Below are 16,064 nucleotides of genomic sequence, written 5' to 3' on the forward strand. Positions count from 1 at the left end.
AGCTAATTTTTTGTATTTTTAGTAGAGACGGGGTTTCACCATGTTGGCCAGGATGGTCTCGATCTCTTGACCTCGTGATCCACCCGCCTCGGCCTCCCACAGTGCTGGGATTACAGGCTTGAGCCACCGCGCCCGGCCCAACAATCTATATTTAATTTTTTTTCTTAGTTTTTATTCTAAGTTATCTCCTGATACATCGTAATTTTTTTCCTTTGGTCAACTATGCAATACAAATTTCAGAGTCTCACCCCACAGTATTTTTAGTTTCAGATTTAGAGTTGCCATTTTATTTAAAATAAGCATTATGTAAAAATTAAAGACTTTGAAGACCCATCTGAATCTCACCAGTGAATTAAAGGTCAGAGAAACAGAAATCCAGGGTTGCCGAGGCCCATGAGTAGCCTCAGCAATCCTAGAGTCGCCTCAGCAACCAGAAAAGTGCCCAGACAGAGGGAGGAAAGCCAGTTACCGGAAGTCAGAGCAGGTAGCATGTGAGAATCCAGGTAGCAAGAGAAAAGTCACAGCACATGTCACTATCAGAGGCAGCAGATAAGAATCTGGAATGAAGACACAGGAAAATCAATATAGGAAACTCGAAGATGAGCCAGATATAGAAGCAAAGTAGGAAACAAGGATTATATATTTTATGGGTTACCTGAGTCTTAGCCTCCAAAGTGGGCAGGATAAAGAATACGGGAGCAATGAAGACAAGTTTCTGAACGTTAATGTGCTTTGATAATCATACAATAACTTGATAGAGATTAATGATATTGTTAAATGTGCTACTCAGATGCAAAGGAGTAAGAGAGAAAAAAAGAAAGGCATGAATGCTATACTTATGTTTACTCAATTACTTATACTATTCTCTATTACACTTAGAAACTTTCACCTGCCTTTGGAGCTTGATGCTGCAAAAGACAGAGATTTATTTATTTTTTGGAAGATAAGATTTACATTATTAAACACAGAGGTTTTCAACCATTTCAGATCATCATTATAATATTTCCCACTATGTTCATCCCATATATGTAGAGAATTCTGTCTTCCCATCACAGATGTCAGCAGAAGTCTAGGGCAGCATACACTCTCCCTAAAATCGTAAGCACCATACTCTGAGCTGCATGTCCAGTTGCCAATGATCAGCAACTTTGAGATCTGTGTTGCTGATCCTTCCGACACTGTCCTCAAACCTCTCTCATAATAATAAACTAACAGTCATATAGTTGTAAATACTTATCTCATTTGGTCCTCACAATAAGCCTAGGAAAAGCATATTTATCATTCCATTTAACGAATGAGGAAATTAAGGCACAATCATTATGAATAATGAAGAATGAATGAATGAGGAAATTAAGGTTTGCCCAAGATAGCACAGCTAATAAACAATAGAATTAGATCTCAAACAGAGGTGATATAATTTTAAAAATTAAAAATTTTTTTTTAAAAAAAAGGTATAGAGCCCAAGGTCTTCTGACCTAAAGAACAAAGTTTTAGGTTATAAATGTCCAAAGTGATCTATCACCTTTGAACTCTGAATTTTTTTTTTTGACAACCTTATTTTTCCATTTTCCATTTCCTTATTTCTACTAAAGTTGTTTCTCATCAATACCTCATCATGGTCTCCAGATCTCAGACATTACTTGTTTTCACAAATCATCGTGTCTATTCTGGCTTTACAGACCTCTGCTCAGATCCTAGCTTCCATCCTATAATCCTCTGCCCCCTTGACTTCCTACATTTCCAGTCTTGCTGATTCTTAGTTTGGGCAAATGGACAAGTAAAATGTTAGAAATATGTAAGTATCATATTTCTCAGAATGATCACTCTAAAATGAGGTTCTACTAAAGCAAAAGTATGGCAAATCATAAAGATTTATAAGAGATACTCTGACAATGACAATTTTGTGGTTAGTCAAACTATTACAACTCAAAACAAAGGTGGGTTTTTAAAAATCAATTTAGCCTCATTTCGTAATTGCATGTTTTAAATCCTTATTTTTATTTTAAATTTAAAAGTACGAGTCTCAATTGGGCACAGTGGCTCATGTCTATAATCTTAGCACTTTGGGAGGCTGAGACAAGCAGATCACCTGAAGTCAGGAGTTCAAGACCAGCCTGGCCAACATGGTGAAACCCCACCTCTACTAAAAACACAAAAATTAGCAGGGTGTGGTGGCACATGCCTGTAACCCCAGCTACTCAGGAGGTTGAGGCAGGAGAATCGCTTGCACCCAGGAGGCAGTGGTTGCAGTGAGCCGAGATCATGCCACTGCACTCCAGCCTGGATGACAGAGTGAGACTCTGTCTCAATAAATAAATGAGTTAATTAATTAATTAATTAATTAAAGTACAGGTCTCTTCTCTTAAACCAGGTGTCAGCAAACTATGGCTAACAGCAGAACCCCAGGGTGGTGTGTACCCTCCACCACAGCCCACCACCTGTTTTTATAGGGCCCATGAGTTATGAATGGTTCTTACCGTTTTGAATGGTTGGGGACAAAAAATCAAAAGAAGATATTTGTGATGTGAAAATTATATGAAATTCAAATTAGTGTCTATTAATAAGGTCTTACTGGGAAATATGCATGCTCATTCATCTAAGTATTATCTGTACCTGTTTTCATGCTACAGGGCTTAGTTGAGTAGCTGCAACAAAGACCATATGACCCAAAAAGTGCAAAATATTTACCATCTGCCTTTTACAGAAAACATTTGCCAACTGCTGTCTTAACTATACACAGGTTTTATTATAATAAGTATGCGCTTAACTTTCTTATTTACATAGTTTTTGTCCTTGGAAATGTTGAGACTTAGACACTAAAATCATGAACATTCACATATATAGTTTTTTCACCTAAAAAGTTTCATCTGGGCCATGTAGGGTGGCTCATCCCTATAATCCCAGCATTTTGGGAGGCCTAGAAAGAGGGATCACTTGAGCCCAGGAGTTCAAATGAGCAAAATGGCAAGAACTTGTCTCTACAAAAAAAAAAAAAAAAAAAAAAAAAAAAAACCATTTCATCTGTGAGCACCATACAAAACAATAAAAAGCATTTCTCTGCCATTGATCTTTCCTAATTATGAAATGGCTTATTGTTAGAATTATTAAAATATTAGCTGTTAATTGTGAGTACCGCAGACATTTTAAGCGTGTCATTATATTTATATCCCAACTAATACTATAACATAAGTGCTAATATTCCCATTTGAGAGAGAAGGCTCAGAAAGGTTTAATGCCTTGGCCAATGTCACACAGCTGGTAAATAAGTGATCTGGCTAAAACTGAAAGTAGGCCTGTCTGATTCTAAAGTCCATGCCCCCGTGCATGGCACTGTAATGCCTCTCTCACCATGGAATGAATGCCCACCCTTGTTTGAATCCCTACCACACTGTCCTACTCTGACTTTAACCCACTCTTAGTTCCAGCCAAGTTAAAAATGTATCAAGTGCTCACTTCAGCAGCACATACATTAAAATTATAATCACACAGCATGGTCTCTACACATGGTGATATGCAAACTCATGAAACATTCCATTTTGGTTATCTTGGCAAAAAGAAACACAGGAAGGATAACTCAGAAATTAATAAAATTGGTTACCTCTAAAGAGTGTGGGAAAGTAATGGGATAGAAGGGTTAGGAAAAGGAATGGCACATCTCTGAATACATTTTTTAATATAGTTTCACTTTTTTTTTTAAGAGACGATGTCTTGCTCTGTTTCACTCAGTTTAGAGAGTGCTGGCATGATCAGGGCTCATCGCAGCCTTGACTTCCCAGGCCCAAGCAATTCTCCCACTTCAGCCTCATAAGTAGCTGGACTATAGGTGTATGCCACTATACCCAGCTAATTTTTTCCATTTGCTGTAAAGACAGAGTCTCACTATGTTGGGGTCAAGGGACTTTCTATCTGTTGTAGAGACAGGATCTCGCTATGACTGGGGTCAAACAGACCCCAGTGTCTGTTGTTTCCTCCTTCGTGTTCATAAGTTCTCATCATTTATAAGTTTTTATTTCTTTATTTATTTATTTATTTATAAGTTCCCACTTATAAGCGAGAACATGCAGTATTTGGTTTTCTCTTCCTTCCTGCATTAGTTTGCTGAGGATAATAGTCTCCAGCTCCATCCATGTTCCCACAAAAGACATAATCTCATTCTTTCTAATGCTGCATAGTATTCCATGGTGTATATGTACCACATTTTCTTTATCCAATCTGCTGTTGATTAGCATTTAGGTTGATTCCATGTCATTGCTATTGTGACTAGGGCTACAATAAATATACCCATGCCTGTGTCTTTATGGTAGAATGCTTTCTAATCCTCTGGGTATATACCCAGTAATGGGATTGCTGAGTCAAATGGTAGTTCTGCTTTTAGCTCTCTGAGGGATTGTCATACAGTTTTCCACATTGGCTGAACTAATTTACACTCACACCAACAGTGTTTAAGTATTCCCTGTTCTCTGCAACATCACAAGCATGTTATTTTTTGACTTTTTAATAACAGTCATTCTGACTGGTGAGAGGTGGTATCTCATTGTGGTTTTGATTTGCATTTCTCTAATGATCAGTGAGGTTGAGCTTTTTTTAATATAATTGTTGGCCACATATGCGTCTGCTTTTGAAAAGTATCTGTTTATGTCCTTTGTCCACTTTTTAATGGAGTTGTCTTTTTTTTTTTCTTATAACTTTCCTTATAGATGCTGGGTATTAGACCTTTACCGGATACCTAGTTTGCAGATATTTTCTCCTATTCTATAGGAGAATGTCTGTTTACACTGTTGATAGTTTCTCTTACTGTGCAGAAGCTCCTGAGTTTAATTAGATCCCATGTGCTAATATTTGCTTCTATTCTGATAGATTTGGTGTCTTTGTCATGAAATCTTTGCCCATTCCTATATTCAGAATGATATTGCCTATGTTGTCCTCCAGAGTGTTTATAGTTATGAGTTTTACATTTAAATCTTTAACTCATCTAGATTTAATTCTTGCATAGTATAAGGAGGGGTCCAGCTTCAATCTTCTGCATATGGCTAGCTAGTTATCCCAGCATCATTTATTGAATAGGGACTCTTCCCCATTCCTTGTTTTTGTTAGCTTGTTAAAGATCAGGTGGTTGTAGCTGTACAGCCTTATTTCTAGGCTCTCTAGTCTGTTCCATTGGTCTATGTGCCTGTTTTTGTACCAGTGCTATGCTGTTTGGTTACTATAGCCCTGTAGTGTAGTTTGAAATAGGGTAATATGATGCTTCCAGCTTTGTTCTTCTTGCTTAGGATTCTCTTGACTATTCAGGCTTATTTATTTATTTATTTATTTATTTATTTATTTGAGACAGTGTTTCACTCAGTCACCCAGGCTGGAGTGTAATGGCACAATCTCAGCTCACTGCAACCTCTGCCTCCCAGGTTCAAGTGATTCTCCCGCCTCAGCCTCCCAAGTAGCTGGGATTACAGGCACTCACCATTATGCCTGGATAATTTTTGTGTTTTTAGTAGAGATGGGGTTTCACCATGTTGGTCAGGCTAGTCTTTAGCTCCTGACCTCAGGTGATCCACCCGCCTCAGCCTCCCAAAGTGCTGGGATTACAGGCATGAGCCACCGCACCCAGCCTCCATATGGATTTTTAAATAATTTTTTCTAGTTCTGCAAAGACTGTCATTGGTAGTTTGATAGGAATAGCACTGAATCTGTAAATTGATTTGCATAGTATGGCCATTTTAATGATATTGACTCTTCCCATCCACAAGCATGAGATATTTTTCCATGTGTTTGTCTCTTCTCTGATTTATCTGAGCATTGTACCAGCTAATACAAAACACACTTAAGCACACAGACCAGTGTTACTATAAAGCAACCACACAAAAAAGCCAACATAATAACCAGCTAATAACACAAAGATAAAATCAAATCCACACATATCAATACTAACTTTGAATGTAAACAGGCTAAATGCCCCACTTAAAAAGCACAGTGTGGCAAGCTGGATGAAGAACCAAGACCCAATGGTATGCTGTCTTCAAGAGACCCATCTCACACAAAATAACACCCATAGATTCAAAATAAAGGGATGGAGAAAAAATCCACCAAGCAAATGGAAAACAGAAAAAAAGAAAAGCAGGGGTTGTAGTCCTAATCCTGTTTTGTTTTGTACAAAAAAGACTTCAAACCAACAAAGATCAAAAAAAGACAGAGAAGGCCATTATATAATAGTAAAAGGGTTCGATTTGACAACACAACCTAACTATTCTAAATATGTATGCACCCAACACAGGAGCACCTAGATTCATAAACCAAGTTCTTAAAGATCTACAAAGAGACATAGACTCCCACAGAACAATTATGAGAGACTTCAACACTCCATTGACAGTAGTAGGCAGATCATTGAGGCAGAACATTAACAAAGATATTCAGGACCTAAACTCAACATTGGACCAAATGGATTGACAGACCTCTACAAAATTCTCCACCCAAAAACAACAGAATATACATCCTTCTCATCACCACAAGGCACATACTCTAAAATTGATCACATATTATAATTGGACATAAAACACTCCTCAGAAAATGCAAAAAGAACTGAAATCATACCAAACATACTCTTGGACCACAGCACAATAAAAATAGATGTCAAGACTAAGGAAATTGCTAAAAACCATGCAATTACATAGAAATTAAACAATAGGCTCCTGAATGACTTGGGTAAATAGTGAAATTAAGGCAGAAATCAAGAAGTTCTTTGAAACTAACAAGAACAAAGATACAACATACTAGAATCTCTGAGACCACTGATAAGGCAGTTTTAAGAGGGAAATTTATAGCACTATAATGCCCACATAAAAAAAAAAGTTAGAGCCGGGCGCGGTGGCTCACGCCTGTAATCCCAGCACTTTGGGAGGCCAAGGCGGGTGGATCACGAGGTCAAGAGATTGAGACCATCCTGGTCAACATAGTGAAACCCCGTCTCTACTAAAAATACAAAAAATCAGCTGGGCATGGTGGCACATGCCTGTAATCCCAGCTACTCAGGAGGCTGAGGCAGGGAATTGCCTGAACCCAGGAGGCAGAGGTTGCGGTAAGCCGAGATCGCACCATTGCACTCCAGCCTGGGCAACAAGAGCGAAACTCTGTCTCAAAAAAAAAAAAAAAAAAAAGTTAGAAAGATCTCAAATTAACTACCTAACATCACAACAAAGAGGACTAGAAAACAAAAGCAAATCAACCCCAAAGTTAGCAGAAGAAAAAAATAACCAAAATCAGAGCTGAATTCAAAACACAAAAAAAAATCAAAAGATCAATGCATCCAGGAGTTGGTTTTTTGAAAAAATTAGATAGATAGGCCACTAGCTAAACTTTAGAAGAAAAGAGGAAGATCTAAATAAACACAATTAGAAATGATGAAGAAAATGTAACCACTGACCCCACAGAAATAAAAATAACCATCAGAAACTACTATAAACACCTATATGGACACAAATTAGAAAATCTAGAAGAGATGAATAAATTGCTGGACACATACACTCTCCCAAGACTGAACCAGGAAGAAATTGATTTCCTGAACAGACCAATAATGAAACTGAATCAGTAATAAATAGGCTACCAAACAAACAAACAAAAAAAAACAGCCTAGAACCTGACAGATTCACAGCTAAACCCTACCAAATATATGAAGAAGAGCTGGTACCATTCCTATTTAAACTATTGAGCAGGAGGGACTCCTCCCTAGCATCATCCTAATACCAAAACCTAGCAGAAACACAACCAATAAAGAAAACTTCAGGCCAATATTCTTGCTGAGCATCAGTGCAAAAATCCTCAACAAAATACTTGCAAACCAAATCCAGCAGCACATCAAAAAGCTAATCCAGTGCAATCAAGTAGGCTTCATCCCCAGGCTGCGAGATTGGTTCAACATAAGCAAATCAATAAATGTGCTTAATCACATAAACAGAGCTAAAGACAAAAATTACATGATTATCTTAACAGATGCAGAAAAGGCTTTTGATAAAATTCAATACCCCTTCGTGTTAAAAACTTTCAACAAACTAGGTATCAAAGTAACAAACATCAAAATAATAAGAGCAGGCTGGACGTGGTGGCTCATGCCTGTAATCCCAGCACTTTGGGAGGCCCAGGCAGGCGGATCATGAGGCCAGGAGATCAAGACCAGCCTGGCCAACATGGCAAAACTCCATCTCTACTAAAAATACAGAAAATTAGCTGGGTGTGGTGGCAGACACCTGTAATCCTAGCTACTCCAGATGCTGAGGTAGAAAAATCACTTGAACCTGGGAAGTAGAAGTTGCAGTGAGCTGAGATCACGCCACTGCACTCCAGCCCAGGGACTCTGTCTCAATTAAAATTAATAATAACAGCAATCTATGACAAACCCACAGTCAACATTATACTGAATGGGCAAAAGCCAAAGCATTCCCCTTGAAAACCAGCATAAAACAAAGATGTCCTGTCTCACCACTCCTATTTAACATAGTATTAGAAGTCCTAGCCAGAGCAATCAGGCAAAAGAAGGCATTAAGGGCCTCCAAATAGGGAAAAAGGAAGTCAAACTATCTCTGTGTGCAGGTGATATGTTTCTATATCTGGAAAACCCCATATTCTTGGCCCAAAAGCTCCTTCAGCTGATAAACAACTTCAGCAAAGTTTCAGGATACAAAATCAATGTACAAAATTCCCTACTAGCATTCTTATACACTAACAGCCAAGCCAAACACCAAATCGGAAAGACAATTTCATTCGCAATTGTCACAAAAAGAATAAAATATCTGGGAATACACCTAGCCAGGAAGGTGAAAGATCTCTACAATGAGTAAATATTTTAATGACTTTGAAAGTAAAAATTTTGATGGGGAAGCCAAGAAAGAACCCTGTGGGGCAAGATGACAATTAGAGGTATAGTTATGAGTTCATAATTCTTTTTTTTTTTTTTTGAGACAGAGTCTCCTTCTGTTCCCCAGGCTGGAGGGCAGTGGCGTGATCTTGGCTCACTGTAACCTCCTCTTCCGAGGTTCAAGTGATTCTCCTGTCTCAGCCTCCCAGGTAGCTGGAATTACAGGTGTGCAACAGACCCGGCTATTTTTTTGCATTTACAGTAGAAGTACAGTTTTATCATATTGGCCAGGTTGGTCTCAAATTCCTGGCCTCAAGTTATCCACCTACCTCAGCCTCCCAAAGTTCTGGGATTACAGGCTTGAGCCACCATGCCTAGCCCAATTCGTAATTTCTAATAAACATGTTCTCTAATTCTACCATTGAAAGGATCTAGAAATAATGCATTCCAGTAGCAATGTATGAGCATAGCTAATACCAGAACTTGACTTTCAAATATCAATCTCTAGTAAAAATACGAGCTCCTTAGAGAAATAGTTCATGCTAAGCCTCAGGAAAAGGAGATACAAGATAGGTCTAGAACATCGTGTTGTGCCAGAAAGTAAGAACGTACTCAATAAAATGACAGGAGCCATGTCAAAAAGACATGGGGGTCCACTTACAGGGATTTCTGCAAGCCAAGTCTCAAGAAACTCGAGCATCAAAATAATTGATAGTAATAGACTATAACCCATTGAGTAATATATAAAATCATGTACACATGTTGACAATAAATAAGGGCAGCTTTTTCCCTACAATAAAATGCTTTCAGAGAAATATATAAGGAATGATGGAATTAGAAAAATAATCATTTATTCAACCATTACAGGAAAAATTAATTCAGGCAAGACTCATCAACAGATACTAAATCTGTGTGATGCAAATAAGAAAACAGGATATTTTCACAATATCAAAGCATCTCTTCGCAATTATCACAAAGGAAAATAATTTTGTAGTTAAAAAAAAACTGGTGGACACTACCTCAGATAAGTGACAAAAATTAACATCACAAACAATAAGACAAACCAACATCAAGTACCTTCTGATGTAGTGCACTGAGAAGGACACAGCATCACTTTTGTAATTTTCCTGTCAAAAATGCACAATCTATTTATCAACATGAGGAAACATCAGAAAAACTCAAACTTAGGGACATTCTATAAAAGGCTAAGGAACTATTCTAGATTAAGGAAAACTAAAAAGACATGACAACTATTCTAGATTATAAAGATTAAAAAGACATAAATGAAATGCATGATCCTAAATTGGATTTGTATGGGGGGAAAATAATAAATACAATTAGGACAACTGATACAACTATAATGTGAACTATAGATTAGTTTAAAAGTATTATATCAATATTAGACTTGTGAATTTCATAATTGTAGTGTAGTTATACATAAGAAAATGCCCTTGTTCTTGGTAATTACACTCTGAAGTATTAAGGGGTAAAGAGTATATATGTGTGTGTGAGAGAGAGAACAAAAAAATCAAACACGGCAAATGGTAAAAATTGGAGATTTGGATAAATGATGTACAGGAGTTCTTTGTATTGTTATTATAATATTTCTATAAGTTTGAAATTATCCTCTCCCAATTTTTTGAAAATGTCACCAACTGTGTGTACAGTATAATATGCATCTCTCTTCTAAGTTGAACTATATGTTGGCAGCTGAGACTATGCCTTGCTGTCTCCTTTGCTACTATGTCCTATGTCTCCACAGAGCTAGTGACTAGTACTCTGAGGCAGGCACATGTTTGACAAAGCATTTTTTTAAAAAATAGAAAGACAAGCTCTGAATGTCAGAGGCTAAGTTTTAAAAATCCACACATATTTGTGAAACTTCCAAGCCCTTCTCTTCTGCCTGTGCCTCATGTCCTGAGCTTCCCTTGGATAATCCCATATGACTTTCCCAAACACAGATTTTCCATTTGGTCACTCACTCAAACTTCAGCACAGTCATATCTTTTGCCGAGCTAAAAATAGCCATTCTATCAAGTGGGAAGTGAAAGTCCCATTTACAGTTAAGAAGATAACTTCCCTAAGATTATTTTTAATGACGACAGTGCATCAGCAAATCAGGATTTGGACAAAATAAAGGCACAAAATATGCTCTGTTGCATGAAGTCTATCATTAATTCTTAGCTGAGTGAGTAGAAGTCCCAGCTCTGAAGTCAGACCTCGTGGATCCAAATCCTGAATTTGTCCAGCTGTTTAACTACTTAACCTTCCTGATCCTGTTTCCATACCTGTAAAACAGAGTTGAAAGTAGGACATATCCATGGATCTCATAGGCATCTTTTTGAGCAAAAGAAGCCAAAAGTAGTGTAGTATATAATATATGATTATATGAAGTTCATGGCAATAGATGGCAGAATAATGGCTACTTTGTGGGGAAAGAGTATTGACTGCGAAGGGGCACAAATGAGCCTTGTGGGTTGCAGAAATGCAATTTATCCTGATCTGGGTAATGGTTAAAGAGGAGTGAGTATGTAAACATTCACTAAGCTATACATTAAAAATGCCATGATACCCCGTCTTTAAAAAAATTGCTTTTCATAATGAAATTTTTAAAAAGTCTTATATCGCAACAACAAAAAAATAAATGCAAAGAAAAAAATATAATACCAACCAAATAGAATTGTGAGGATTAAATGAGAAATTGTATGCAAAGCACCTAGTACATTCATTCTATATAAGTCAGTTATTACAACTACCTATTACAATAATAGAACTGTTATGTTTAAGAGATGAGTCTACCTTTTTCTTCTCAGTTCTTATTTTTATACCATTTCAAACTTTTCTCTTGCCTTTGAAGCTCTATATTGCTCTCTTTGTCTTTGAATAAAGGAATTATAATTGGCCCTGGGTCTCCAAGGGGGATTGGTTCCAGGACCCACCATGAATACCAAAATCCTAAGGATGTTCAAGTCCCTGATATAAAATGATGCAGTATTTGCATATAACCTATGCACATCCTTCTATATACTTTAAATCATCTCTAGATTATAATATCTAGCATAATGTCAATGCTATGTAAACAGTTATACTATATTGTTTAGGAAATAATGACAAGAAAAAAGTCTGTACATGTTCAGTACAGATGTAATTTTTTTCAACTATCTTCAATCTGTGGTTGGTTGAATCCACTAATACACTCACAGATATGCAAATCTAACTTTTTATACTTCTTAAAGTTTTGAAGAGCATTTTTAAAGACGTAAATAAGGCAGTCAAAAGTATAAATAGTTGGAAATAACACTAATTCAATGAAATCAGCCTGAAAGTCATCAGATGTTAAAACCTACAGACATGGAAAAGCTTGCATTGATAATCACTAGGCACCAGAATTAGATTCTCCTTTCAGTTAGTTCAAATTCTAGAGGAAGTTTAAACTAAAGGGAAGAAATTCAAGAAAATGATAAACACAAACTGATGTCTGAACATTTTTCAAATGAAAGTGAAACATTACCAATTCATGCATTCTTGCTGAGCTGGCTCTCACTCTGGAGATCATTTCTAACTCTCTTTGACCTGGTAGATTTTCTTAAATGTTATTGTCAATTAGGTTACACTGTTATTTTTTAAAACTTACCTTTATAAAAGCATAGCCAACACCATTATCTGTAATGGTGAGACCAAGCGAATCCTCAGATTTATACACATTCACTTCTTTTTTGATTCCTTTCACATGGGCAAATATGAAATCTTGTAATCCTAATTGTTCTCCTAAGAGTCTTCCCATGTCGACTCTATGTGTGTTTAAAGTGCAATATAAGATCTGCAAAGAAAAAGAAAAATTCAGGTCCATTTCCATTTAGAATACATCTGACCATTAATTTATCCATAAATATTTATTGACTGGAATACTCAATTTATGATACAAAGAGTTACATCATAAAATGTGTTTTTATGCTGGCTGGAGAGAATCTGGGACACATTTTCATACGGTAGCATTAGGTAACATGTATTGAGGGTTTCCTATAGGCCAGGCTTCATGCTAGACAATTTACGTCCCATTATCTCACTTAACCTTTACAGTAACTTTACAACATACATTGGTATCGTCATATTACAAATAAGAAAATTGAAGCCTGGCATTATTAAGTAATTTCTCTGAGGTCATACAGCCAGTACTTGTCAGAGCCAAGGATTTGAGTTCAGGTCTTACCAGTTTCAAAGTGGTTTATGCCAAGTGACCTGACATTTTACAATGCTGAAATCAAAGGTGATAGTCCCAAAGTTCTGCATTGTGCATATACTACAGTGAAAATATATGCAAGCCTGTATTTGAAAGTGGTAAATATATTTTTTAAATATAGACAGTTTTATTTATCTTGCATTATAGTGACTGAAAAATGCAATTTAATTAGTGAATGAGGTGTTAAAATGAATATGTTTTAGAACTAAAATGGACTTCAAGGACTATTAACCCAACCTCTAAATTAAAAAAAAGTGGGGGAGGGGGATCATGAGATTGAGGTCTGGAGATTTAAAAACAGCTGGTACCAATTCATGTGATGGTAGAAAGAGAGCAAAAAAGGAACCAAACAGTGAAAAGCTGTAAGGAGATTTCAAAGGGGCTTTTTATGTTTACCAAATCTTGATTTGATCTCATTTTCCTTCAGAAATATGACTCATTTGACTAACATGTGCAGTGCTACTCAAGTTTGTCAACCATAATCTGGGAAACTTGTGGGGTCCAAATTATAGAAGAAGAGAAGGAAGGTTGAAAAGATGTCATCGGTTAAGAAGCTAAGTTCGGCCGGGCGCGGTGGCTCAAGCCTGTAATCCCAGCACTTTGGGAGGCCGAGGCGGGTGGATCACGAGGTCAAGAGATCGAGACCATCCTGGTCAACATGGTGAAACCCCGTCTCTACTAAAAATACAAAAAATTAGCTGGGCATGGTGGCGCGTGCCTGTAATCCCAGCTACTCAGGAGGCTGAGGCAGGAGAATTGCCTGAACCCAGGAGGCGGAGGTTGCGGTGAGCCGAGATCGTGCCATTGCACTCCAGCCTGGGTAACAAGAGCGAAACTCCCTCTCAAAAAAAAGAAGCTAAGTTCAACAAGCATGTATTGAGTAGCTGCTATGTAACAAGCCAAAGAAGGGCATTTTAATATGGCTGTTTCATGCCAAAATGACTAAATGAAATTTATCAGGTAATGTCCACCACAGACACCGCAAGCCCTTCCACCAACCCGGATCTTTACCACAGGCCTCACTCCCGATCCTCTCCCAGTATCCTGGAGTTTTTCACATCAGTCCTGATTCCCACCAGAACCTTGATTAAGCCTTAACACATCCATATTCTGCTTGCTGCTCAGAAATAGGGTGCACTGACTACTCACCGAATGGCTTTTTAGGCCATGTCAAAATGTATCTGAATCAGAAGAGCTTCATAAAATAAAGCTCTCCCTGCTACACAATCAACGGTTAAGAGCGTTCGGCCAAGCTCAGACCAAATCCCAGAGGTGTATTAAACGAGCTAGTGATGACGACAAAGAAAAGGTCACTGGCTACTGACCCCTACCCTGTCCTCTTTTCATCCCAGTCCTTGCTGAGACTTTAATTTAACCCTTTATGTTCCCAGTCAAGGGCAAAATATATTCAGCTTTGCAGATAGTGAGTTTTTGCAAATATTCTCTAGTGTAAAAAGTATATTGTTCTCAGTGGGACAAAATAGTTAAGTCAATAATGGTGCATGTTTCTGATCCTAATTGAAAAATCAAGGGCATATTAGTTTGCTGACAAAAATCATTTGAATGGGTGGGGGGGAAGGAAGTATGTGCAGAAAACAGGTTTTCTGACTCCCCTTCACAAAATGATGGGAAGTAAGTAGAAGAAATAGTTTTTCTCCTTGTTGTTGTTGTTTTTTCCAGTGAATCTGTCAATGGTATGCATAGTGGCTCCCAAACATCATCAATATAAAAGCAATTTACCCATTAGATAGGGGGGGAAATCATTACAATACAATGATCGTCTAACAGGATACAGAAAAACAAAAAGAAAAAAAAAAGGAAATCTCACACAAACTGAACTTCTAATTACCAAGCCTCTTCCTTTGCTTCCTTTCTTTCAACTTTTCACATGCTTCACTACAGAGCAAACATTAGATTTCCTGCAGGTAGAAAAACCCTTTTCCATCGTGCTTCCTCCCCTGCAGAAGAACATTCCATTCTGGGTAGTCAAAAGTTGGCAGGCAAGGCATTAGTTTCTTTTTTTCTGGAAGGAATGGAGCCAGCTGTATCTTTAAGTGAATGGAGCTAGCAGTATCTTTCAGTGAATGGAGCTCCATGGGACGCTGTGTTGAAAACCTGTAGGAATGTTATAGCCACTGCAAGGTGCAATAAGAGCAAGGTGGAGTAAAAGCTCCATGACTTCAGATCAGCTCTTCGTGGGAGAAAAAAAGCCTACCACTCACACAGTATCAATGCACAACTGTCAGCAAGTATACCTCTAAGAATGTGATAAAGGTCTAGAAATTCAAGCATCCTCAAAGATTTTATATTTTGAACTGCAAAATAAGAAAGTGATACACCAGTTTCTAAATAATGCGAAGTTCCTACTCATCCACTCATCAAAAAGCAATGAACATTTAAATCAAAAGGAACTTCAAGAATCAACTGTGAGCTTTCCTACCCTCGCTCATACTCACATGATAGAGAAGAAAACAATAAAATTAACAGTGAAGTGGCCACATTACCAATGTTCCTATAAGAAACATTTGCTTCCAAAATCTAGGTACATTACACAACAGGCAGTGAAAGGCAGGGCTTAACTTTTTTTATATATATATATAACACTCTGGTGGACAAACTAAACTAAATCAGAAAAGATTTGGAAAGTAAATTCATAACAAGGTATCATGCAACATAAGGAAAATCACTGATCCACTAGATATAATCTTAATGATGTTTTTCATTGTAAAATGAAAACCTTAATACCTTCTGAGGTATCTCTATTTGTTGCTTTACTGCCATCATTGCCCATTTCCACAACAGATGGAGTACTCATGACTATTTCATTTTCTAGAGCATCACTGCACAATAAAAATACAGTGTAAGCTAAATAATTTCAAATTTTCTAATAGTCACAGTAACAAAAGTAAGAATAGCTGAATTAATTTAATTTACAATTATGTAACCCAGTATATCCAAAGTATTGTCATTTCAACATATAAT

General features: G+C 37.3%; 1 protein-coding gene across 1 annotated transcript in view; it reads right to left on the reverse strand.

The window, feature by feature from the left end:
• Positions 1 to 16,064, reverse strand: part of GIPC2 (GIPC PDZ domain containing family member 2) — an 86,647-nt gene that overhangs the window by 42,469 nt on the left and 28,114 nt on the right. The window contains exon 2 of the mRNA XM_032296513.1: positions 12,477 to 12,662. Within this exon, the coding sequence (XP_032152404.1) occupies positions 12,477 to 12,662 (186 nt within the window). The remainder of the gene's footprint in view (positions 1 to 12,476; positions 12,663 to 16,064) is intronic.

Source organism: Sapajus apella, unplaced genomic scaffold, assembly GCF_009761245.1.
Source record: "Sapajus apella isolate SASKATOON/1434 unplaced genomic scaffold, GSC_monkey_1.0 scaffold36, whole genome shotgun sequence".
Classification (NCBI taxonomy): Eukaryota; Metazoa; Chordata; class Mammalia; order Primates; family Cebidae; genus Sapajus; species Sapajus apella.